Source organism: Candida metapsilosis, assembly GCF_017655625.1.
Source record: "Candida metapsilosis strain BP57 chromosome Unknown scaffold5, whole genome shotgun sequence".
NCBI lineage: Eukaryota > Fungi > Ascomycota > Pichiomycetes > Serinales > Debaryomycetaceae > Lodderomyces > Lodderomyces metapsilosis.
In genome coordinates, this window is record NW_027138163.1 from 378,493 (window position 1) to 403,799 (window position 25,307).

The following is a 25,307-nucleotide window of genomic DNA, read 5'->3' on the forward strand; positions in this document are numbered from 1 at the left end:
AGAGAAAGTATACACAGATGCAATGGAAGAACCTAGTGGAGAAGTCAACGGAGAACAATAAAACAGCCAGTGCGAGGTAGAAATAGCAGCAGCGGTCTTCAGTTGCGTAAGCACATTCATGGCGCAATCAAGGGGCCGAATTGATGCTGTGGCACACGAGATAATGTATGCTGTTATCGGTGCATTTTTTTTTTGAAAGCAATTGGGCATTTACGATCTGCACAGAGAGATATAAGACATGATGATCCCAGTACCGCCGCGACAAGTTGAGAGGGCGTTGCATGCGAGCGGAAGATGTAGCCCGTTTTCATACCCGAGATGAAGGATCTACAGTGTCCCACCAGGGCGACATAGTATTGATATTCTCACTACGGTACCTTTCCACGTACAAAACCTATGTTTAAGCTTTTCTTTTACTTCAGAACTCGATCTCTTTCCAATTTAGTTCATGCATGACCGCAGTTTAAACTTCCAATTACTAAAGAATTAGAAAACAATGAAAAGTTTTAGGTTTGCGCAAACAAAAAAAAAAAATTCTTCTGGCGGTGATTTGATCAACACAAAAGCCACAAAATAAAATTGCTTTAGTGTTATACTGCATACAGTTAGGAACTGTATTTCCGCTGCAAATGAAACACGATTTGAAGAGGGGAGTTAGAAAGAATGAAATTCTCAGCAATAAACCTTTCACGATAGTCTTTAGTGTCCTCTAGTCTCATTGTTGTGTCTAAATCATGTGCTGCATGCACACAGACAGTTTAAGCGCTTAATTCCTATTGTACATATTTCTATGAAACTGAAAACAATACGACTTTTTGGCAAAAAAGATAGGCGATGTTGTGCATCCTTTTTCTTTACTTTTGGACGATTTCGGATCATGCATGCACAGAAACTATTTTAGTTTCTTTAGTTGTTCATTGTTTGTGTGCTTTTGTATGATCAGAAACTTTTTTTTTTGTTTGTTGTCGCATTGTAACCTGAGGATATGCAGAGTGGTCTAAAACAAAAAGGGCAGGCTTGTTTACTAAACGTAAGCATTCCTGCTTATATGCAAAGTTATGGCCAGTTTTAGAAGAAGAAATTCAGAAACCGAAGGGGAAACCAAAACACAATTGTTTATAAAGAGACTCAATTTCCATTTCCAAAAGTTTCTTCAAACATCCAGGAGGAACAAAACTCAAGACCAACTATTACACATCCACTGAGTTTCTCAAACAACATCATTTGAGTTTAGCCTAAAGTATAAACACTACTGCAACAACAACCTTAATCAAAAAAAAGAGCTTACACATTCATCTGTACAGAGCTGTGACAATCCCAGTGTCATAAGAAACGAAAAAAAAAAAAGACGACACGCATCCACAACAGTCCCTTGCATAGAGATACATCTTCTGTACATAAACTCACAGAAATTAGGCACATTTTGAGAAGTTCCATACACCAGATTGATTTTACTCTGACATATCGAACGACATAGCTTAAGATTCCTTGAACTGTCGTTATCAAACTTTAAAAAATAATATTTATTATAAGTTGGAAAAGATCACACAACAGGATAGGAAATTATTATAATCTCAATTTTTCTTTTGCTTTATTATTTATTGAAGGATCCCAATTTGGAATTAAGATTTGAAAAGGAGGTCATCTAATAAATCAGATCTACACAGTGTTCCATTGAAATCAGCTTTCATCAAGTTTTTTTTTTTTTTTCTTTTCCGGTTACACATATCCAACTGAAAGAAAATAAATAAATATTTCCCCAAAGCGCAAAGGAAAAAGGGACATCGCTATACATATCAATTGAGATACGAAAAGATACAGATCTCACGTCAACTAGAGAGAAACAACACAGACACGTCTCAACCTAGTTTTTCTATTTCATGTCTACTTATTCCATACCACAGAGATATCAAATGAACGGGAATTACAGTAGCGCAGGTATTCCACAAGGTGGAGCCGGAGCTCCTCCAGGATCAAGCACCCCCCAGTATCCACAACAAACAACTAGCGCCGAAGTGGCATCAGGCACACCACTGCAACAACAACAACAACAACAACCACCACCACAACCATCACTGCAACAACCGTATGGCTCATACTACATGTACAACCAGCAGCAGAACCCTCAACAGCAGGATTATAGCTACAACCGTTACCAGTATCCAGGAAGCAGTCAGTCATATTATCCACCAACACAGGGCTCTCAACAACAGTATGGAGGAAACAGGAGCTACTCTAGCGGACCACAAGCACCTACATCAACAACTTCGCAACCTCAACATGCAACACCTTCTCATCAAGCTGTACAAAGACCTTTTACTCAACAAGACACACTCAACCATGCCTCAACTTCAACAGTGGGTCAATACCAGCCACCGGGAATCAGACCAAGAGTGACAACAACAATGTGGGAGGACGAAAAGACCCTTTGCTATCAAGTTGATGCTAACAATGTTAGTGTTGTTCGTAGGGCTGACAACAATATGATTAACGGAACCAAATTGTTGAATGTGGCACAGATGACCCGTGGTAGAAGAGATGGTATTTTGAAACTGGAAAAGGTGAGACATGTGGTCAAGATTGGATCGATGCATTTGAAGGGAGTTTGGATTCCTTTTGAACGTGCATTGAGCATGGCACAGAGAGAGGACATTGTTGATTTATTGTATCCCTTGTTTGTGAGAGATATAAAGCGAGTGATACAAACAGGAGTGACGCCATCATCGTCGAGTGGAAATGCCGGTGGTGCTAGCTCAAGCGCCGGTGGAGGCAGTGGCAGTGGTGGTGGTGCTACAAGCACAAGCTCAAACACAAGCCCTTCGACATCCAAAACTAGTGCAGGTGCTGCTAACCAATCGCAGACAGGCTCAGGTAGTTATTACCAGGGGTATGGAGCAAATGCCGGATATCCGCAACAATACACTTACCAACAACAACAATCACAACAAGGACAAGATCCATACCAAGGACAACCCTATAGCTACCAACAAGGTGGTTACTACAGTGCAGGTAGTGGTCAAGGTGCAACAACAGCAACAGGAACAGCAGCTGGCGGAAGCGGTTCATCATCTACATCGTATCCATACCAGTATCAACAACCCCCATCACAACAGACACAAGGATCTTACAACAACTATGCAACAGCTTCATCATCAACGTATCCTACACAAACCAGTGGTGGCTCAACAACTACAAACGGTACAAGTAGTGGCAATGCTGCTCCTGCTACAGGGAATAGTGGTTCAGTTGCAACGCAGGAGCATACCCCACAGCAAGCACCGGCTAGCGTGGGAGGAGTACATGTATCGCCACATCAACACACCCAGCAACTGCCTAAAGTTGGAAAGTAAAGAGAAGACATAATACGTTAGTGTTTCCATATACTTTGAAGTATTTTTTTTTATTGTAATTGTAATATTATAAGATTTGAGAGGAACTTGTAGAAAGAACGTTAGCTTTCAAAGCTGTCAAATCCGCTTACAGTGTTAAGCCATTGCATGTGCATATGCATACTACGTGCTACATATTACTGCATGTTTCTTTTGCATCACGCACATTACGTGTAATAGCCGGGGAAATAATGCGTTCATCCGCCACCGCGAATAAAAAGTCTTCTTTTTTTCCATGAAGGGATTAGAGAACAATAACCCTTTGCTTGTGTAATGTAAAAGTCGTATGATTCTTGAAGAATCTTTGTGTTTTAGTCTTTGTGAAAATTTGTACAACCAATTCTCGTTCGGAATTACCCGCTGCCCTTCTGTGCGTGTGACATTTTTGTATTACATTATGCACAGACTAAACATAGCAATGTAAGTAGAACTAAACCCAAAAGAAACTTTGTATGACAAAGCAGGACAGCTTAAGTTGCATTGCTTTTAGCTCAACAACATACGTCTGTATAAACAAATCCGCTCGGAACTGGGAGAAAAGTGAATTCGTTGTATTTGCGGGATACACCAACAACGCCTAGCTTTTGGAAGAGAGTTTCGTCTGATATCGTTAGGGCGTATGTTGAGTAAAGTATCTCACGATTGAGCGACGCTTGCTCTTTCGGTTTTTGTGTAAGCACGTGTGGACATAACTCGGCTGTTATTCATCTCCCCACTGGACTAAGATGAATCAAATGTTTGCGATGTTCATTGTCTCGCTGTACTAGCTCAAGGGGAGGTCAAACAAAGCGTTCTAAAACTCAAAGAGTTAAACCACTGCAACGGTGCTGCATGTGAAGAAAGCTTTGTGGAGCTACACGTTCACTAGTTATATGACAGGTTAAAGCAGAGCGTCTATCTTTTCAAAAAAAACCTTTGTACATGAAAACTAAGATTATGCAAGGGAAGGATACATTCGTATTACATCTTTCGTCTATGTGATGATGTTGATGTCAGTGATGACGCGGATGAAATTCTGGCGCAAAGGCAATTTTTTTTTTTTCTTTCTTCTCTCCTCATTGTTATGCAAATGTACGAGCGGCAAATTAGAAACAGGAGAGGAGAGGCTTTTAAGCGTTAGAAGGGCAGTTGATTGCTTCATGCGAGAAAAGAAAACTCATCAAGTGTGTATGTGTGTGCCTTTCTGATAAATTGGAGAAGCGACAGCTCTGTACTTTCATGCCTCAAGACCGTACGGCTGCGAAAATTCCATAAATTATTATTTTTTAAGAAGTAGAATTGTGAGAGAAAAGTGATAGATTAGAGGGAATTTCTTGGAATCCTCCTTTTTCCCAACACGCCCCCCCCCTTTTCACATGGCCTATCTCTACGAACTGGTATACTCCAACTCTTCTTATCTCTGATAACTGTGTTGATCGTGAACCAATCCTGATAAGCGATACCTTTCTCTGAGCCAGATTTTTCTTGATTCTATAAATTTTGCGCCCAATTTTTACTTGGCTTTATGCACGGCACCAATGACAGATGCCTTACATATACGCGTTAGAGATAGTTCACAAGTTATTATTTTTGGCAGTCTGTTGTCGCATGTAGCCACGCGTTGAGCTTGAAGGTGAAACTACACCTGCCAATCCCACAACGACATGATCATTCCAGATAGAGACACGGCTGTGAAACAGTTTGAGCTCGATCGGATAACAGAGATAACACCCTTGTTATCAAGAGTTGGAAAAATTAATTTTCGCCAAGACGTTCGAAACAGGAAAATATTTCACCACATTTTTTCAAAACCAACTTTATTTTTTAAGGCAAAATAGGTGACAACTGATGTTACATTGATTTGCTCTACACTCTTAAACTTGGTTCTCCTAAAGGCGACGCTACAGAGTAAGAACGTAAGATTGGGAGCCCACAATCTGCTATATAGAAGAGAGACCCACCAGGTGGCCACCCACCAAACAACCACCGCCAAGACCTTCAAAAGCTAAAAATTCTTCCTTCTACAGTTGACGCCACATATTTTGTGGCCTCGCAATAATTATAACTCTTATCATATTATTTGTAAATTTCTTGGAACCATGGTTGATCATGGTGAAACTTGCAAAATGTCACGCCCCAGATTTGATATAAAAAGAGAGGCATTCCCGGTTATGAACCACTCCTTTCACTGTTCCTCCACACTCAGCGTTCGCCTTCAATGTCAGAAAAGGGGCCAATTAGAGCAATCACGTCAGTGCAGTCGGTCGACCATGTACTTGACACAGCAGATCACGAGATCGACTTGCAAGCTATTCAATCACAAGCCATTTCAGTTGGAGATGTTGGTACTTCATTCACCGAGTTTCAGAAACGGTTGATATTGAAAAGAATGAACTTGCATACAATCGTTGACCTTGGACACTTGTCACCTGTTGCTGTGTTTATGATTGAAAAAATTGCCGGTATGACAGTTGAAGAATCAATTGAAATTGTTAAGGAGGCAATCGTGCACCACGACGAGGATGTCAATATCCCAACTGCTGATTACGATTTCTGGGAGGAATTGGTCAAACAAGGCAATGGTAAAGTTAGCGAAGAAGGCTCCTCTAGTTCCACCACTTCTTTGAACAAGTTGCCAAGCCACAAGGAAAAATGGACTGAGAAACAAAAGGTTTCTGAACCCAGTAGTGCTGCGCACCTGGACGAAGAAGATCAAGATTTCGATTGCTTCAAGATAGTTGACTATGACCTTCAAGTTAGATTGGAAGCGGCTTTGATTGCATACTATTCACCTTACCCAGAGGTGAGAGCAGTCACAGATCCTTTTGATGACTCTTCAATCCCTTGTGAAACTTTTCGTGTGTATTTGCTTGGTATTATCTGGACATGCTTGGGAACTTTTATTAACCAATTTTTTGCTGAAAGACAACCAAGCATCACATTGTCGTCAACAGTTGTTCAATTGTTTTTATACCCCTCGGGAAAAATTGTTGAAAGAATTTTCCCCAAGAAGGTGATCAAGCTTGGTAAATGGCATATTGATTTGAATCCTGGACCATGGAACCATAAGGAGCAAATGTTGACAACTATCTTTTATAGTGTCTCGAGTGGATTTGCATATGTGAGTTACAATCTTCACGCCCAAAAAGTTGAACGGTTTTACAACAACCAATGGGTTGACTTTGGGTATCAAATATTGCTTACCATGGCTACCAACTATCTTGGTATTGGTTTTGCTGGACTTTTGAGAAGATTTGCCATTTATCCTCATAAAGCAATTTGGCCAACAATTTTACCCACCATTGCTTTGAACAAGGCATTGGTGCAAGCTGAAACCAAGGAAAACATTCATGGATGGACCCTATCACGGTACAGATGGTTCTTTTTGGTGTTTATTTTCTCCTTTTGCTACAACTGGATCCCAACATATCTTTTCAATGCCTTGTCTTATTTCAACTGGCCAACTTGGATTGCTCCAAACAACACCACCTTGGTTGCAATTACGGGATCTGCTTCAGGACTAGGTCTTAACCCATGGCCAACATTTGACTGGAATATTTTAAACTTTAACGGATGTTTGATATACCCCTTTTACGCACAGGTTAACCAGTATATTGGTACAATGTTGGCATTCCTTGTCATCACAGCTTTATGGTTCACCAATCACAAGTGGACAGGCTATATCCCAATCAATTCGGCTTCATTGTGGGACCGCTTTGGCTCAATTTATTCAGTGGAGAACATTGTCAATGATGATACATTATTTGATCAAGCAAAATATGATGATATTGGACCTCCATACTACTCGGCTGCCAACTTGGTTGTTTATGGTGCTTTTATCGCCATTTATCCATTTTCAATAATCTATGAAGTGTTTATGAATAGGAAACCAATATGGTCAGCAATAAAGGGATTAACTCAGGGATTTAAAAACTTTAGAGGCTCAGTTTATGAAGGGTTCAATGACCCCCACACCATCATGATGAAAAAGTACAAGGAAGTTCCTGACTGGGCGTTTGCTATAGTATTGGTAATTTCAATTGTATTGGCAATCATTTGTGTTCAAGTCTATCCTGCACAAACACCAGTATGGGGTATTTTCTTTGCTGTTGGTATTAATTTTGTCTTTCTTATTCCATTAACGGCAATTTACTCAACCACTGGGTTCTCATTTGGATTGAATGTGTTGGTTCAGTTGATTGTTGGTTTTGCATTGCCAGGTAACGGTTTGGCTTTGATGTTTATAAAGGCTTTTGGTTACAACATTAATGGTCAAGCACAAAACTATATCTCCGATCAAAAAATGGGCCACTATCTCAAAATCCCACCAAGAGCCGTTTTCAGAACCCAAATGTTTTCCATCTTGATCTCGTCATTTTTGGGTTTAGCTGTGCTTAATTTCCAAATTGCCAACATTGCCAATTACTGTGCTCCAAACAATACGCAAAAGTTTACATGTCCTGGTGCAACTGTCTTCTACAATGCTTCAATCTTATGGGGTGTCATTGGGCCAAAAAAAGTGTTTGGTGGGTTGTACCCAATCTTGCAATGGTGTTTCTTGATTGGATTTTTATTGGCAATCCCATGCATAGCATTCAAAAAGTATGGTCCAAAGAAATACACCAAGTATTTCCAGCCTTCATTGATGGTTGGTGGATTCTTATTCTACGCTCCATATAACTTGTCGTTTTACACTGGTGGATTATACATGTCAATTGCTTTTATGTGGTACTTGAAAAGTAGGTACTTGGCATGGTGGCAGAAATACAACTTTGTCTTGTCGGGAGCTATGGATGCTGGTGTTGCATTCAGTGCTATTATCATCTTCTTTGCAGTCCAATACAAGGATAAATCGTTGAGTTGGTGGGGAAATAATGTTATCTGGAATGGTATTGAGGGAATGGGAGGCCAGGGAAGATTAGATCCTGCAGATGCCCCCGATGGTTATTTCGGGTTGAGACCAAACCAATGGCCATGATATTTTGTAGGTTATATAAAGAAATATGGACCTTTTTATTGATGAAGTGAAGTTTGTAAGGTGTGTCTTTTATCTCTATTGTGTGACGCGTGTATTTTGTTGAAGAAATTTTATCAAAAACAAAAAAAAAAACAAAATTTCATCATTTTAGGCAAACCATCAACAAATAGACAGTCAGTACACCACAGAGCAATCTACTCCTAGACTCAGCAGTACATATTTCCCCACCCATGTACATCACACCCAACCAGTACTTTGCAACATATCGAGATTTAAAACGAACATCACTATCGCATTCGACATGTAAACTTGTTATTTTTGTATCGTGCTTGGACGTTGACTCGCTATGCGCTGCCAAAATGTTTAGTTTGCTATTGAAGAAAGAGTTGATCCAGTATCAGTTACTTCCCGTGGTTGGATATAAGGATCTTAAACTGCATTATGATAGGCTTGATGATGATGTGACTAACGTGGTGTTGATTGGATGTGGAGCCATGTTGGATATAGAAAACTATTTGGAGATTGATCCGGAGGAATTGTTGGATAATAGTGTTGAACAACCTGAAGATGACCAAGACTTGAATGATGTAAAGAAGAATCAGTTCAAGAGGAAAATATATGTTATTGATGGACACAGACCTTGGAATTTAGATAATCTTTTCGGGTCTGAAGTTGTGGTTTGTTTTGACGATGGGTTTGTTGATGGAACCTTGTTGGAGGAGAAAAAAGCTTATGAAGTTTTGATCTTGGAGGGAGAGAGTGATTCGGAATCTGAATCTGAATCCAGCAGCAGCAACGATGACGATGACGATGACGACGACGAGCTTGACGAAGAGACTGATGTTGATGTACCCTCAGAAAGTGAGATTGTTATCAACTCACAAGATTCAGAAGATACAATTTCTCGCAAAAGAAATCTTCAAGAAAGATACTCTCGACACCTCAAGAAGCAAAGGAAGCAAAAAAAGTCAGTCAATGAGGATAAGATACAATCATATTACAACCAAGGATCGACAATAAGTACGGCCAATACCACCACCATCTATGCCCTTCTTACTTCAATAGGTGAAACCAACTTGGAGAGTTTATGGATTGCAATTATTGGAACTTCGTCTTTGGATAGCCATTACCCTGAGATTTACGACAAATTACAACCGCTTCTCAAGGAAGAAGTGATGCGATTGAATCCAGAGCACGAAAATAGTAAAAAGAAAGCTGATCAAACGATATTGCGTGTGGAGAGAGATTATCATTTGTTTCTACTACGGCACTGGACCCTATACGACTCCTTTTTCTACTCAAGTCATGTAAATTCAAAGTTGAATTTGTGGACCGATGAAGGGAAAAAGAGGCTCCATAAGCTTTTTGCAAAGATGGGGGTGTCTTTGGCTGTGGCACAGCAAAAGTGGTTATACATGGATACAAAGGTTAAGCGACAGTTGCCCATCATATTCCGTCGTTATTTACCCATCTATGGACTCGAGGGAATTGTTAGGGAAGGATTCATCAAGACATATGGGTACACTGGTCTGCTTTCAGCAATGGAGTGTGTTGAAGCCTTGAGTGCATTACTTGAATTGGATGAGAAATTTATTCAAGAATCAGCCAAATTGAATGAAGAGGATAATAAAAACCTTGATAATGAGGATGATAAGATAAGGAAAAGGATGGAGAGAAAAGAGGGATCATGGTTGAACAATTTTTGGTCAGCATGGGATGCATTAAATGTTACCAAATCTTTGAAAACCAGTACTACTCAATCTTCTCCATTTGCAAAATTAAAAGGAAGTGAGCTACTTTTCCGGGGGTTAGAATATGCAAAACAATTACAACAAATCACTTTTCGAACAGGGATGTCGTTACTCGAACGTAAGATGATTAAAAACTTGAAACTTTATCGTTTATGTGTTTTGAATGATGGAGCAGTTCCCGACTTGGAGATTTTCATAAATCCATTGATGTTATCAAAGTTGGGCACATGGTTGATTGAAAACTTGGCGGAGTTGGATTTTATCAATGGAAATCATTCTTTGAAACCTTTAGTTGTGGCAAGTTTGGATGTCAGTAGTGATACATATCTAGTTATTGGTCTTGCACCAAGATATCCACGTGGAATGAGTAATTCAGAAAAGGCAAAGTTGTTACAAGAGCAAACCAATAACAAAATTACTGCTGAATCAATGACAACGCATTTGAACACGTTTAGTGTTGCATTTCAGCAATTGTCAAACACTTCTGGGGCCAAAGTGCGGGTCGACAGTTTTGATAGTTCAATAATAGAAATTAGAAAGGATGATTTAGCTCCGTTTTTGGAGAAACTCACTTTAAGTGGACTCATATAGGAAAAAGTACATAATAAAATTAATATAGAGGGAGGAAATACGCCTCATTTCTTAGATCCCCCACATTTTTAGTCAGGCGACGTATATAGACGCCGATGGCAGAATTGACCCCACACAGTCGTCTAACCATTAAAAGCTTAATGACATCATAGAATCGGGATGTGTTTGCTAATTTAAGAGCCGACGGAGTGAAAAAAACAAAACAAAAAAAAACAACAAAAAAAAAGAAAGGCCTCAATGTATGTTGTTTTGTCTTTATTGTTTGTTTCGGAAAAACTCTCGTTTGAATCGGAACAATTGTTTAAGAAAGCTAATATACACCAACAAATGCGAACAGGAAAGAGGTATAAAGGATGATCAATAAATTTAGCTCTAAAGCAACGCCTCCCCCTGATGTACCCCAGTTTGGAATGTATGGGGGATAGGTGCTAAAGTTAGCCTCTTTAAAAGGGGATAGTAAGCTAAGCCCCCACGCGTCCTCCACTCTTCCCCACCTTATTGTTGGGGGATCAGATGGGGGAAAATTACGCAAAATCCATATATCATTCCTTCTCCGAGAGAATAAAGCAAGACAAAAAGAAGTGAAAATAACAATAGCAAAAGCACAAACAAGGGACTTTCGGGTATCTCTACCTTTGATGATCTCATCATATACCGATTGTAGCAAGAGATGGTAATAGTTGAGAATACGGTGAGTAATAGATACACGACTGAAAACAGAGCCTTTGTGAATACATTTCGCCAAAAGGAATCAATTTAAATTTAGGATCAGCACACATACAGCCATAGACACTTTACGATCATCATCGGTTCATTGCAATTGTACTGTATAGAAATAGTATTTGCCAAGAAACAACAAACTCAAAGGAAGGAACAAAAAAAGAAAAAAAAAAATTAAATTTCTTTTTTTTTTTTAAAAAAAACAAAGAGATCCAATTATTCATCGTATTTGAATCGCAAAACCAAATAAAAAATTAACAACAGCAATAAAATTAACCAACAAAAAAACCACTAGTAGTAGACTTTTTTTCAAAGGGAGTAGCACTAAGTTTCAACTGAAGTGGAGAGCATATCACAAAATAAGAAGGACGGTTGCTTATTTTATTGTATTGTATTTATTAGGAGGAGGAGAATGAATTCCCCCATATAAACTTGGAACATATATAAATAAGCTAAAAACGAACCAGAATTAAATTTTATATTCAATTCATACACCTATATCAACCACAACAATGACGACCAACGACGCTAGAAGCATAAATACAGTGTTGTCTGATGACAAATCAGAAGAGGATTCTGTCCATACGATAGAATCAGTTCAGAGCAAACTGAAGTTGAGAAACAAGTTCAAGGTTAAGAACCTCTTTGAAAAGATTGAAGATAGACCAACTCCACCACAGGTTTACAACTATAGAGTGTATTTGACTGCAATTATGGCATCAGCTGCTGCTATCATCATTGGCTACGACAGTGGTTTCATTGGTGGTACTGTAGCTTTGGAATCATTTAGAAAAGAATTTGGTTTGGATGTTGCTGCTAACGAAGCGTACATTGTATCCAATGTTATCTCAGTTTTCCATGTTGGTTGTTTCTTTGGTGCTTTGTTTTCATACCCAGGCTCATACTACTTTGGAAGACGCATCCCTTTGATTGCTGCTGCTTTGTTGATAACCATTGGGTCTGGTATTATGCTTGCTGCTAAAGACTCGGTTGGACTTGGACCTATATATGCAGGAAGAGTTTTAGCTGGTTTAGCTGTTGGATGTTCAACAAACTTGACGGTTGTCTACATTTCAGAAATATCACCGCCGGCAATCAGAGGTCAATTGACTGCAAGTTACGAGATTGGATGGAGAGTAGGGGATCTAGTGGGGTTTTGGATTAACTACGCCGTCGACACTACTATTCCACTGAGCAGAAAACAATGGATGATACCGTTTGCTATACAATTGATTCCCAGTGGATTGTTTTTACTTGGAAGTATCTTTATGAAAGAAAGTCCTAGATGGTTAATGCAAGTTGGTAAATATGAACAAGCAGTTAAAAATCTCACATGGTTTAGACAGTTGCCAGAGACTGACGAATACATCATTTATGAAATTAATCAATGTAAAGAAAGCATTGAGGAGCAAAAAAGTAAAGTTGGATTAGGTATTATGGATCCATTTTACGAAGTTGTCTTTCACAATAGAAACTTGTTGCATCGTTTATTCATCACAGTCATGTTGTTTCAATTCTGCAACTTTATGGGAATACAAGCCATCAACTACTACTCACCCAAATTGTTTAGCGGATTGGGTGTCAAAGGGGTCAATGCTTCTTTATTCTCAACCGGCATGTTTGGTGTTGTAAAATTCTTTTGCACATTTTTCTACATTTTGGTGCTTGTGGATACTGTTGGTAGAAGACTTTCATTTATGGTATCTTCCGGATTATGCTCCTTATGCTTTTGGTACATTGGTGCATACTTGAAAGTTAATGACCCTACAAAACCTGGAGTCCTGGCTGGTCCAGGAGGAAAGGCTGCTATTGGAATGATGTATATCTGGATTGCATCATTCATATCTGCATGGTCCGGTGGTCCTTTTGTTGTTGGTAGTGAAGTCTTTGATCAAAACATTAGATCTTTTGTTCAAGCAATCAATGCAGCATCATCTTGGGTAGCCATTTTTGTCATGTCTAGATGGACCCAAGTAATGATCAAGAGTATGTCTTACGGAATATACTTTTTCTTTGCCTCATTGGCTTTGGTGTCGATTCCATTTGTTTACTTTCTCTTACCAGAAACCAAGGGTATCGCTTTGGAAGATATGGATAAACTTTTCAGCAGAAACATCCCAGCTAGAAAAGCTCACAAGATTGTATTGAATAGTGTCAAGAATGAGAACCAAGAGATTTTCCTTGAGAATCATCAACATGGATTGTTCAAGATGGATACAAACAAGCCAGAGACAGAGAATGTGGAAGACCTTTTTGCAAAGCAGGAAAGAGTTTGATTCTAGGGGTTGTATAGTTCAATTCATATAACTAAACCCATTGCATTATTATACATCTCTCTCTCTCTCTCTCTCTCTCTTATTTCCGGGAATTTCAGATGCCGCTAACCCGTAACCGGCCGCATCGCATTCTTCTCCTTTCTTTTTGTGTAATAATTGGTGAACAAAAGGAAAAGTTCAGTCACTCCAGATTTTTCTCAGGAAACCGAACCCACTCTCTCCTCCTCCATTTCTCTCAACTAGCGTCATGTCAAACGGTAATTACGTCGACGAGTCGTCCGACAATGACCAAGAGTCTATACTTGAGTTTGAAAGATTGGAGTCTACTTTACCTCCAGCATTGAGAAGATCTGCCTCCTCATTGTTGGAAGCAATTCAATCTACCCCAACTCCACAAACTCCCACCCAAAGCAACAACTCTCATATTCAGCAAGATCATACAATCAGATCACCACAGCCACAACATCCAAGAGAATTGTTAACTCCACAGGGAGCAACTGGGTATCAAACAATTCCTGGAAGGAACACAGCACCAACGCCTAATTTGAAAAATGCTAGCCATAGACAGATTCTTATTAACAAGTTATCGAGGTCGGAAAATGGAAGAGAGGCATCTCCAATCCCATTGCCAAAACCAAAGTTTGATGAGAATATCTTTAAACCTGCTATGAATTCTAAGAACTCATCCACAGGGGTGCTTTGGGCAACCGAAAGAGCAGCAGAATATGGTTACGATTCTGAGCATGTTGGAGATTGGGCAAATTTGGGACAAGGTGCTCCAGAACATGGAGATACCGTACCAGGATCATTCCCTAGACCAAAGAGTATAAATGTACCCGATTGTTCGAGGGAGTATGCACCAACTGCAGGTATCAAGGAATTGAGACAGGCCGTGGCCAATTACTACAATGAAACATATAGAACTAAAAAGTCTAGCAAGTACACATACAAGAATGTTTGTATTGTTCCAGGAGGAAGAGCTGGTTTGACAAGAATTGCATCAATTATTAGTGATTGCTATTTGTCATTTTTCTTGCCCGATTACACAGCTTATGCTGAAATGTTATCATTGTTTAAAAACTTTTCCCCAATTCCAGTCCCCTTGAAGGAAGCTGACAATTATGAAATCCACTTGAAAATGATCAAGGAGGAATTGACTAGAGGTGTTAGTGCATTATTGACATCAAACCCAAGAAATCCAACTGGTCATTGTATGAAAGCTGAACAATTGCATCAACTTCATAACATGTGTCGTGAAAAGTGTTTGTTGATTATGGATGAGTTTTATTCTCACTACTATTATGATGGTGGTTGTGATGGGTCATCAATTAGTTCTGCTGAATTCGTTGAAGACGTAAATCGTGATCCAGTTTTGATTTTGAATGGGTTGACCAAGGCGTTTAGATTACCTGGATGGAGGATTTGCTGGATATTGGGTCCAGAGGACTATATCAATGCATTATCATCAGCCGGTTCCTTTTTGGACGGTGGCTCTAATGCTCCTTTCCAATACGTGGCAATTGATTTCTTAAAACCCCTCAAGGTCAAACAAGAAATGAAGGCTTTGCAATTACACTTTAAAATGAAGAGAGATTACATCATTGATAGATTATCCAAAATGGGATTCCACTTTACGGAAAAGAACACACCCAATTCAACATTTTACCTCTGGCTCAACTTGTCGCACTTGCCAGGAAAGCTTAGTAATTGCTTGGGATTCTTCCATGAGTGCTTACATGAAAAGGTTATTGTTGTGCCTGGCTTTTTCTTTTTGATTAATCCACAAAATTTGAGTCATTTAGAGGAGGTGATTTGGTACAACTATGTCAGAATTAGTTATGGGCCTGAATTGCACCATTTGGAAAACGGAATGGATGGAATTGAGCGTATTTTGAATAGGTTTGGTTGCTTACCTTATGAGATAAAGTAGTTAGTGTAGTTTTAGATCTTGTGAATTCTTTTTTTCGGTAGCGTTTTTGTAAGTGATTTTTTTCATTTTTCAAAGTGTCTTTCTCCTGCTACCCCACCATTTTCTGATTAGAGCAGGGATGAGTGAGTCCGCCTACTTCCAAGCAAGCCTCGAGGTAGAAGAGCCACCTGTATACAACGACCATAATGATGTATCACCCTTTATGCGATTCCTCAATATGACAGGGCTATTGAAAATCCCAAAACTTATCGTTCGCCTTCTTGCTATGAACTTTGAAATCAACTTGCATATATCATCCATTCTTATCACGGTTGCTATTGTAGCCGTGATAGTACTACTAGTTATACGGTACAAGTACCTTACAGGCTATTCAAAAGATTTAGACAAGAAAAAGGCTCCTAAAGGCTCGTCCACCTCACGGAACCTGGGCCCGGAGAAACCGCAAAAGTCAGCAAGTCTCTTTGTTGAAAAGCGAAAGGAAGAGAAATCAAGCAACTACCTTGACGAATTTCTTGCAGCGATCAAAGTGTTTGGGTATTTAGATAAAGCAGTATTTCATGAGTTAACGAAAAGTATGACTACACAGAAGTTATCGAGTGAGGAAGTGTTGTGTCTTGATGAAAAGATTGGGTTTCTGATTGTTGTTGAAGGTACTGCGCAGGTGTATACCAAGATCTCGAAAAAAAGTCTGCTGACGGGGCCATTCAATGAAGGCAGTCAAAAGGTTGATGGAGTTCTGTACTATGGCGAATATGAAGAAAATGAGGAGTTTTTCAAGCTTGGAGATCAGAATTACCAGCTTCTCAATGAGGTCAAAAGCGGAGCTCCCCTAAGCTCGTTGATTTCGACATTGGAGCTTTTCAAACCACCTAAAAGAGATCCCGTTTTGACACCAAATGGGCCGGTATTCACTCCCAACGAGGACATGAGAAATGGAGTGGCATTAAACCTTGATTACTTAGGTAAGCCAGCCGATGCTATAAAAGCCAGAGAAGATGATGACGAGGACAAAGAGTATCCCAACATTATCGTTCGTCCCAAGAAAAAGAAGCACACAGACACCATGACCATTGCCATTATTCCACACTCAGCGTTTGAACGAGTACAAATGAAGTACCCCAAATCCACATCGCATATTGTAATGATGGTATTGACGAGATTGTACAAGGTGACCATGAATACAATTCACAACTACTTAGGATTAACTGGAGAAATATTCAAGGTTGAAGTGGAATTGAACAAAGCAATGAATTTGGGATTGCCTAGCTACTTGGTGGATGGACTTGTTGAGAGATTGAAACAAGGGAGTAACAACTCCAAAAGACGCCCTAAACAACACAGAAGAAACCCCCTCGAAAGAACTTCTTCGAGATATGTATTGCTCAACTCAAAAGTTAAAAGCAACAATCCAGGTGACTTGTTATCTTCAGTGCCAATTTCGCGTGATGATCCAAACCAAAGGCAATTAAAATCATCATACACCCTGTTGATGGATGAAAGCAAGCGATTAAACTTTACTGACAATATCGAGGAAACCGAAGAAAACTCATTAAGAATAGCAATTGTTGAAAATATCTTCAACTTTGTTGGCATTGATAACGAGTCTAACAACGTGTATGAGCAAAACCCATTCCTGAGTTTGAACTCATCAGCAAGCAGCTCCGTAGTGGGACTCAATAATTTCTCAGGTGGCTCTACACCAAACCCAATGTATCATAATGTGTTGAAGTTTGATCACAATGAAAACTTGATGAATACTATAAACTTGAATCAGCTACACAAGACTTTGTCACCACCAACTAGTCGACCAACATTTCGGACCCCCAGGAAAAAAGTAGTGCCTAGTGAGATGAATATTAAAGATGCTTTTGCAAAGGTGTTGGACTTGAAGTATATTGGACCAGACACAACTGTTGTGCAACAAGACTCGGTGTCGTGTGGGCTATTTTATGTTATTGACGGGTCATTAGAAGTACACTATAAAGACTCGGAAAAGTACAATCAACACACAACCCCAAAGCATGTATATTCTGTTGGACCAGGAGGCATTGCTGGTTACTTGTCATGCGTGGTTGGATTCCGCTCGCTAGTTTCAATAAAAACACCAAAGAAATCTGGTGCGGTTGTTGCTTTTGTTGCAAAGAACGATTATAACAAATTGCTTGACAAGTTTTACTTTTTACAGCTACCTGTTGCTATCAAGTTAAAGAATCTCTTGCCAAAGGAGATCCTCACAATTGACTATGCACTTGAATGGTGTCATATTCCTGCTGGTAATGTTTTATGCTCACAAGGCGATTTGGCAAATGGGTTTCACGTGGTGCTCAGTGGTCGGTTTAGGGTAGTTAAAAGAAACGAAAAGAAAGGATCAGAAAATGAGGAAGTGGAAGTGTTGGGTGAATATGGCCATGGTGAATCCATTGGTGAAGTTGAAGTATTGACTGCTTCTAGAAGGACAAACTCACTAATTGCTGTAAGAGATTCAGAAACAGCTAGAATTCCGAGAACATTGTTTGAGCTCCTTTCATTCCAAAACCCAGCAATTATGGTAAAAGTGTCGCGTTTGGTGGCAGCAAAAGTACTTTCATCGGAAAAGAATGTGGTTCAATCTGCACATAATTTCATTACGTCTTCGAGTAGTGAAAATTTCATTTCTGCCGACTACAAAACAATCACTATCCTCCCTACAGTATCAGGACTACCGGTGAGGGAGTTTGCCGACAAGTTAGTGCACGCATTGAAAACCATTGGTCGTAATGTCATTGCATTGGATCAAGCACTGACCTTAACTCATTTGGGAAGACATGCATTTGATGAGAGTTTGGCACGGTTGAAATTATCAGGGTATTTTGCATACTTGGAAGAGGAGCACGAGACTGTTGTTTATGTTTGTGACACGCCTGTTCAATCGCACTGGACGTCAGCGTGTATTTCTCAAGGTGACTGTATTTTATTGTTGGCTGATGCCGACGATGAGGCTACTGCCATGTCAATTGGCGAATACGAGCAATTGTTGATTAAGCTAAAGACAACGGCGAGAACTGATTTGTGTTTGATCCATCCAGACAAGTATGTCGTCTCTGGATCCACAAGCCAATGGTTGAAAAACAGGGTATGGGTTCAAGGTCACCACCATGTTCAAATGAGTATGGAAAAGCATAATGAATCCTTGGGTCCTAGCAAGAAATCATTCATTAGCGATTTGGCTGCCAAATTTTCTCAAAACAATTTGATCATTTCCAAATTCGAAGAAGCTACGACAAGAGCTATAAAGAGGATACGTAGAGACCAGCATGAAGATATAACCATAAAGTCCCACAAGAATGATTTCTTACGTCTTGCCAGAATTTTGTCAAATGAAGCTGTTGGGTTGGTGTTGGGAGGAGGTGGATCAAGAGGTATTGCACATGTTGGAGTTGTTACTGCATTAGAAAGACACGGAATCCCAGTTGACTTGATTGGCGGAACATCAATCGGTTCATTTGTTGGAGGGCTATATGCGAGGGATTACAATAATGTTTCCATTTACGGTCGTGCAAAGAAATTCTCCAAAAGAATTGCATCGTTGTGGAGAATGGCGCTTGACTTGACGTATCCAGTGACATCGTACATTACAGGGTACGAGTTTAACCGAGGTATTTGGAAAGTGTTTGGATTTGTTGAGATTGAAGATTTCTGGCTCAAGTACTTTTGCAACTCGACAAATATTACAAACTCAACAATGGATATTCATGAATCAGGCTATGCTTGGCGGTTCATCAGGGCATCCATGTCATTAGCTGGGTTGCTTCCTCCTATCGCTTTCAAAGGATGTATGCTTTTAGATGGTGGGTACTTGGATAATTTACCAGTAATGGAAATGAAGCGTCGTGGCGCTAAACACATAATTGCTGTGGATGTAGGATCCGCTGATGACAGAACACCTATGAACTATGGAGATACATTGAGTGGGTTCTGGGTGCTTTTCAATAAATGGAACCCATTCTCAAAACACCCCAATGTGCCCAACATGATGGATATCCAAATGAGATTGGCATATGTCGCTAGTGTCAATGCTCTAGAGGAGGCAAAGAGAGCTCCTGGAGTCTACTACTTACGTCCACCTATTGATAACTATGCTACATTGGATTTTGGAAAATTTGACGAGATATATCAAGTTGGATTAGGGTATGCTGACAGGGTATTTACTGAATGGGAAAACACAAAACAGTTACCCGAGATTGCTGGTTTTGTAAATAAGGATAAGATGAAGGATTTCGGAGAGAGGAAAATCATGTATAGAAGAAACTCAATATAGAGTATAGAAATAAAGTTTTGTCTATCTACATTATACTCTATTTGCGTGTAAAGTTAAGTTTTTGTTGTCCAGTTGAGTGTGTCTTGCCAATATCAACCAATGATTTGTAAAACTCAACCACTTTTGGATGCGAGCGTACTTTGTACTCATTAAAGTTTAACACCTGAAGACCTTCGCGTGACGTTGCTCTAGACAATGCCACATAAGATTGACCTGTCTCAAATACATTTTTCAAATCCACCTTGACACGAGACAATGTTTGGCCCTGAGATTTATGAATCGATAAGGACCAAGCCAACATTAGAGGGAACTGCACACGAGACACTAGCACATGCCCATCCTCATCTTCCACTGTCCACTGTTCCGGTTCAACAAGCACTGTCCTACTATTCACTCCATCGGGAGATAGGAACTTTACCAATGGAAACTTTTTATTCTTGAAATCGCCCAACAAGTCGTTGTTTAGTTCGGTTTTTCTATCGTCTGTTTGCTTACCATCATTTGTCATCACTTTTTGAGTCAAGGTACCGGTAGTTAGTCCGACACTTGAGTCAGGATCGTTGAATATAAAGTCTTTTAATTTCCCTTCTTCATCTAAGTGATCGCCATCCTTGAATGCTTTCATATATGTATCCTTATCGACAAAATCAACAACGGTACCCAAAGATCCATTAACAAGAGTTTCATCAAAATTTTTAACACACATTACTTGAGCATCTTTTTTCAAAAGAAGATCCTGTGGAGCCAAAAAATTCAGAAGCAACGTTGACTTTTGTGGCTCTTGTAAGGACCCAGAATCTATGGCTCGATAACTAACCGTGTCCCCTGGAAGTGCATTCAAACGACGCTTATTAGCTCTCTCGACTTCGTTTCTTGTGGCAAATAGCTCGGCCGGCAGGATACCAGCAGGGCATTCCAATGGCCTTGACAATCTTCTAAACTCCTGTATGGTTTGGTTGGAGATCCTCCCGTCTCTCATTTCATTCAACATGTTAATAAACACCTGATCTCCCTTTTGTCTAAATATCTCCTTCAAAATGATCGTTTCTTGAATAGTTTCATGCCAAGCCAAGCTTTCAAACGAAAAGAATGCTTCCACATCATCTCTTGCATCACCTTCGGCGCTGATTTTCTTCACTACAGGAGGAAGCTGATAGAAATCACCACACGCAACCAACTGGATTCCTCCAAACGGCGCATTGTTTTTCCTCAATCGTTTGGCAATTTCATTCAATTTATCCAACAATTCACCATCAACCATTGACACTTCATCAATAATCAACACTTTTGTATCTCTCCATCTTCCATGAGCTTTCTTATTTCGTTTGATTTTCTTAATCAAGTTATCAACAGTACCAGTTCCTAAGCCTATAGCACCAAAACTGTGTAGGGTAATACCACCAATATTACAAGCTGCCAATCCAGTCGAAGCAGTGACAGCGACTCCAGTTGGGTACTTTCGCCTCAATGCTTTTATAATCGATCGAAGCAAAACCGATTTTCCTGTTCCTGCAGATCCAGTGTAGAACAAGGACACCCCTTGAAGCACTTTTTGAAGGACAATTTCTTGCTCTTTTGAAAGAATGATTGGTTGGACTACTTTAATTGACTGATCGTCAGGGGCTTCACCTTTCTCCGTCGATGGTCTTTGTGTTGCCAATAGGATGGTATGATGATTAACAGGCGTTTTGCTAGGCTGTTCCAATTGCGGGACTGTAGAATACTTGCGAGCTTGAGGTCGCGTAGGTTGATCAGAATTGAAAGCGAATGAGGCAAACTTTGCTGATGGTCGAGCAAACACTTCACTGGTAACTTTGTTTGTCATTGATGGTTCATCACAAGGAGAGCTTTTCGGCTGTGACAGCTGTGAGGGAGAGCTTTTTGGTGGTGACGACGTTATTATAAACTTGCATACTCCGCTCCTGGCTGGAGGAGCTTTCACAGCTTGTGTTTGGGATTGCAGTAAACTACTCCTCTTGTGTTCTGGTGGCAGTTGGGTGGAGGGAGCCAGTCGTTTAAAAGATGACGATTGTGTTGCACGCGGAGGTGATTCCTTTCCAGTGGATTGTGATTGCAATTCAGCTTCATCGAGCATGGCCAAAACCTCATCATCGTTCTCACTAAAGTCAAACGCGTCACTGTTGGACTGACTTTCAGTGAAACTGTCTCCTTCAATATCTTCAGCTTCTTCTTTGACCACTTCTGGCGTCCGGACTATATCTAGTTTGTGTTCGTTGCTTGGTTGGTATTGTAGTAGGTCAGCAAGTTGTGTTGTATCGCTAAAATCAAATGATGGCGGTATCTCTTCCGCTTGAGGCTCAAGTGGGTGCGAGTCCACAGCAACTTCTTCCTTCGGTTGCGTCTTTCGCAGCGTCGTCGGTAGACTGTCGCTAAATCCAAACAAGTCGCTAAATTCAATTGCGTCTTTTTCAGCTTCCTTATGAGGTGTAATTGGTTCTGGAACATAGTTCAATGGAAGATCATCTAAATCTGCATCATCAAACACATCTTGACCACTACTTGCATTCACCAGGACTGGTTCTTTGCTGCCTGGTTCATCTTCAAACGAATCATCAATGTCAATCCCATCCAACACTTTGCTGGAAGAAGGGGGAGTTTCTCCTCCAGCCATAGGGCTATGAGAGTAAGTTTGGCTTAGTATCGGCTCTTTCTGTTTGTATAACAATGCTTTATTGAGGTGTAACTGTGTTGAGGACGCGTGTATATATCGTGGTATGATTCTGTTACTTGTTATTCGTGAAGCTGATAGTAGAATTTTCATGTAATTATTAGCTTCTCATACAAATGTAGTAGCTCCATGCGGTGTTAACCTGGAGTGATCTCTGTCTTGTTAAGAGTGGATTGTGTAGAAAGTAGATGAAACCAGGTTTAAAACAATTTTCAAAAATGTTTTGATTTAATCGCGTGCCAGATTTTCCACGCGCAATAAACAGAGAAAGGACATCTCTCCGAACTGCCTAGCCAATATAATTACTTCCTACGTAAGCTATAACGTCTTTTTATACTCTATTTATTTGCACCTATTGCCCATCCTAATCCAGACACAAACAAATTGGAAATCTTTTCACCCGCCTTGTCAGGAAGTCTAGCCATATTTAGCTCAACTTGACTCAATTCTGGTCCTTTGGAATCACTCTTGTTTTCGATACCTCCTGCAAATTTGACCTTATCAATGTCAAGATAGTTCTTTTCAATCTGTTCATTAAGTCTATTCCATTGATCCAAAATAACCTTGACATGTCCATCACAATCTATCTTTTGCAAAGTTTGTGACAAGATCTCTCTCTGCTTGATCATTGTTTCTAACTTATCTGCTTCTGTATCTTCATCGATCCAGTTGGGAGACACATACTTCCCCACTTGATAAAAAGTGAGCCAAAATTCGTCAATACTGGGAGATTTTGTAAAATGATCAATCAATTCCATACTTTGCTTGTAGGCATATTGAAAATTGTTATCAATCAATGCACTCTCGATACAAGCACTTTTCAATCTATTGAAAACTCCATTTGTATCTGATTTATCACCTTCATTGAAATATAATAACAAGTCGTTTAACACACGAAACAACTTTTCAAATGCTAGGTATGATTTTGGGTTATGTTCAAGAATCATCATTGCCAATTGTATGCATTTTTGATCATACTGTTCACCATCAGTGGGTAATTGAAGCAAATCTTTTGGCGTAAATGCTTTCCTCTTATCGTAAACCAATTTGAAATTTTTGATTGAGTTTATGGCCCGGAATAGATGCTTAAACCGAACAATGTCCTTGTGACTTTTTTCATTCAACCCATTAGAGCGTGATAGTTTTTCAAGAAATTTAAAAAGCTGCTTGGCATGATGTAAGGACCCAATATTTTCATTAAAGTTTGTCGCTTGATTTAACCTTTCCCAAAATGTCTCCACCACCAAATCATACATCTTTTGATGAGTTAGTTGAAAGTAGCCATCATCAAAAAGGTTTTCAACAACTTGATACAAATTTGCCGCCAAGAGACGCTCCAAAAGTACCGAATCAACAGCATCTTTTTGATCAGCAGTGATAAATTCATTTTCAAAAACACACACCAAATGAATCAATTGCTCCCAATTTGAACTAGATATGCTTGACGTGATAACCGCAATCTCCTTTTGAAAGTCCACAGATCCAACATTGAATTTATATTCAAGGTACGCTTTTAGTGTAAGCTTATTCAATGGGTATAATCGTTGACAAGTTTTCAAAGCTTGTGTTAAAAAGTGTGTTTGGTTAAACAACGGTGACAAGGGATTGCTGTCTTGTAAGAACGAGTCAAAGGTTTTAAATTGAGGAATTTCCTTGAGATTAAGATTTGGCGGTGGGAAATCTTGTTCTGGAAAATATGACAATGTCTCAATAATTGTATCGTATATTTTTGTCAATTCAATCGAAGAAACGGTGGCAGATTCGCCACTGAGTGCATTGTAATAGCACGATGCAAGGAACTCCTTACGGATACCATCCAATTTTGAAGGTTCAACTTTTTCACTAATCAATTTTATAATGTCACGTTTAAGTTCATACTTTCTAAACACTGAACCCTTGTGCTCTTTGTGAAACATCCATTCTTGTAGAATGGTCAAGTCGAAATCATAGAATGCCAAGAGGGGTAGTATAGTGGATTTAAACCAAGACTCGATACCTCTAATTTGGTCAAAACTCAATGGAGCAATTAAAATGTCAAACTTGTCCCTCAAAGATCTAGCTAAAAGGTATTCTCGAAGCGACGCATAATTGGACTGATACACCATAGCATAATGAATCCAATAGTAGCTATATGGTCCCAACACACCCTTGTGCCATTGACGAAGCATGTCAAAGTGAGCATTCTCAAAAAGGTCATTGATTTCATCTACTGAGTTGTGAAACTGACTCAAGTGTAAGGTTTTCGCTTGTAGGAAATGTAGCAAGTTTTCTGTTTTCGACAATTTGGTACTGTAGCTAAACCCAAGAGACTGAGCAGTTGAATTTATGTCATGTAATAAATCATTGGCCGTGGAAATGAGTGACGTTTCATTTGGTATCGTGGTGGAGGCGTCTTCGACAACTACGTCCTCAGTAGACTCCGACTCATCTAAGATGACCTCTGCAAGGTTATAGATGGATGAATACGGTATAGTTCCAGGATACGTATTTATTAGCAAGACATTTAAAAGGTTATGAATGGTATTGTAATATGGCTTGCTGTTTAACGTCACTGATTTGATAAGTTTAACTTGGTCAACCAATTGAGACACAGTAGAAGATGTAAACAGTTTGATTATGGATACGTATAACTGAGCATCCTGCTGTGGACCAAATGAAGCCATGCCTTGGTGTGTGTGTCTCTGGAATGGGTTAGGTCAGTTCAACA

At 39.7% G+C, this 25,307-nt stretch overlaps 8 protein-coding genes across 8 annotated transcripts; 6 read left to right on the plus strand and 2 right to left on the minus strand. All coding sequences in view use genetic code 12, as the record gives it.

The window, feature by feature from the left end:
• Positions 1-1,880: 1,880 nt before the first annotated feature.
• On the plus strand, positions 1,881-3,350 carry EFG1 (KilA-N domain-containing central transcriptional regulator EFG1; the record flags this gene model as incomplete). The annotated part of the gene is made up of 1 exon (XM_067692908.1): positions 1,881-3,350. One exon carries the CDS (start codon positions 1,881-1,883, stop codon positions 3,348-3,350), a length of 1,470 nt encoding a protein of 489 aa, XP_067547483.1.
• Positions 3,351-5,586: 2,236 nt separating this feature from the next.
• On the plus strand, positions 5,587-8,346 carry I9W82_003896 (uncharacterized protein; the record flags this gene model as incomplete). The annotated part of the gene is made up of 1 exon (XM_067692909.1): positions 5,587-8,346. One exon carries the CDS (start codon positions 5,587-5,589, stop codon positions 8,344-8,346), a length of 2,760 nt encoding a protein of 919 aa, XP_067547484.1.
• Positions 8,347-8,576: 230 nt separating this feature from the next.
• On the plus strand, positions 8,577-10,688 carry CDC45 (DNA replication initiation factor; the record flags this gene model as incomplete). The annotated part of the gene is made up of 1 exon (XM_067692910.1): positions 8,577-10,688. The coding sequence occupies one exon, from the start codon at positions 8,577-8,579 to the stop codon at positions 10,686-10,688; it is 2,112 nt and encodes a 703-aa protein (XP_067547485.1).
• A 1,232-nt stretch (positions 10,689-11,920) lies between these two features.
• On the plus strand, positions 11,921-13,684 carry I9W82_003898 (sugar porter family MFS transporter; the record flags this gene model as incomplete). The annotated part of the gene is made up of 1 exon (XM_067692911.1): positions 11,921-13,684. One exon carries the CDS (start codon positions 11,921-11,923, stop codon positions 13,682-13,684), a length of 1,764 nt encoding a protein of 587 aa, XP_067547486.1.
• Positions 13,685-13,931: 247 nt separating this feature from the next.
• Positions 13,932-15,614, plus strand: I9W82_003899 (uncharacterized protein; the record flags this gene model as incomplete). Its single annotated transcript, XM_067692912.1, has 1 exon — positions 13,932-15,614. One exon carries the CDS (start codon positions 13,932-13,934, stop codon positions 15,612-15,614), a length of 1,683 nt encoding a protein of 560 aa, XP_067547487.1.
• Positions 15,615-15,732: 118 nt separating this feature from the next.
• I9W82_003900 (lysophospholipase) lies at positions 15,733-19,911 on the plus strand (the record flags this gene model as incomplete). The annotated part of the gene is made up of 1 exon (XM_067692915.1): positions 15,733-19,911. The coding sequence occupies one exon, from the start codon at positions 15,733-15,735 to the stop codon at positions 19,909-19,911; it is 4,179 nt and encodes a 1,392-aa protein (XP_067547488.1).
• Positions 19,912-19,948: 37 nt separating this feature from the next.
• On the minus strand, positions 19,949-22,731 carry PIF1 (DNA helicase; the record flags this gene model as incomplete). The annotated part of the gene is made up of 3 exons (XM_067692916.1): positions 19,949-21,766; positions 21,827-22,547; positions 22,715-22,731. The coding sequence occupies 3 exons, from the start codon at positions 22,729-22,731 to the stop codon at positions 19,949-19,951; spliced, it is 2,556 nt and encodes an 851-aa protein (XP_067547489.1).
• Positions 22,732-22,938: 207 nt separating this feature from the next.
• Positions 22,939-25,263, minus strand: I9W82_003902 (uncharacterized protein; the record flags this gene model as incomplete). The annotated part of the gene is made up of 1 exon (XM_067692917.1): positions 22,939-25,263. The coding sequence occupies one exon, from the start codon at positions 25,261-25,263 to the stop codon at positions 22,939-22,941; it is 2,325 nt and encodes a 774-aa protein (XP_067547490.1).
• Between the last annotated feature and the right edge of the window lie 44 nt (positions 25,264-25,307).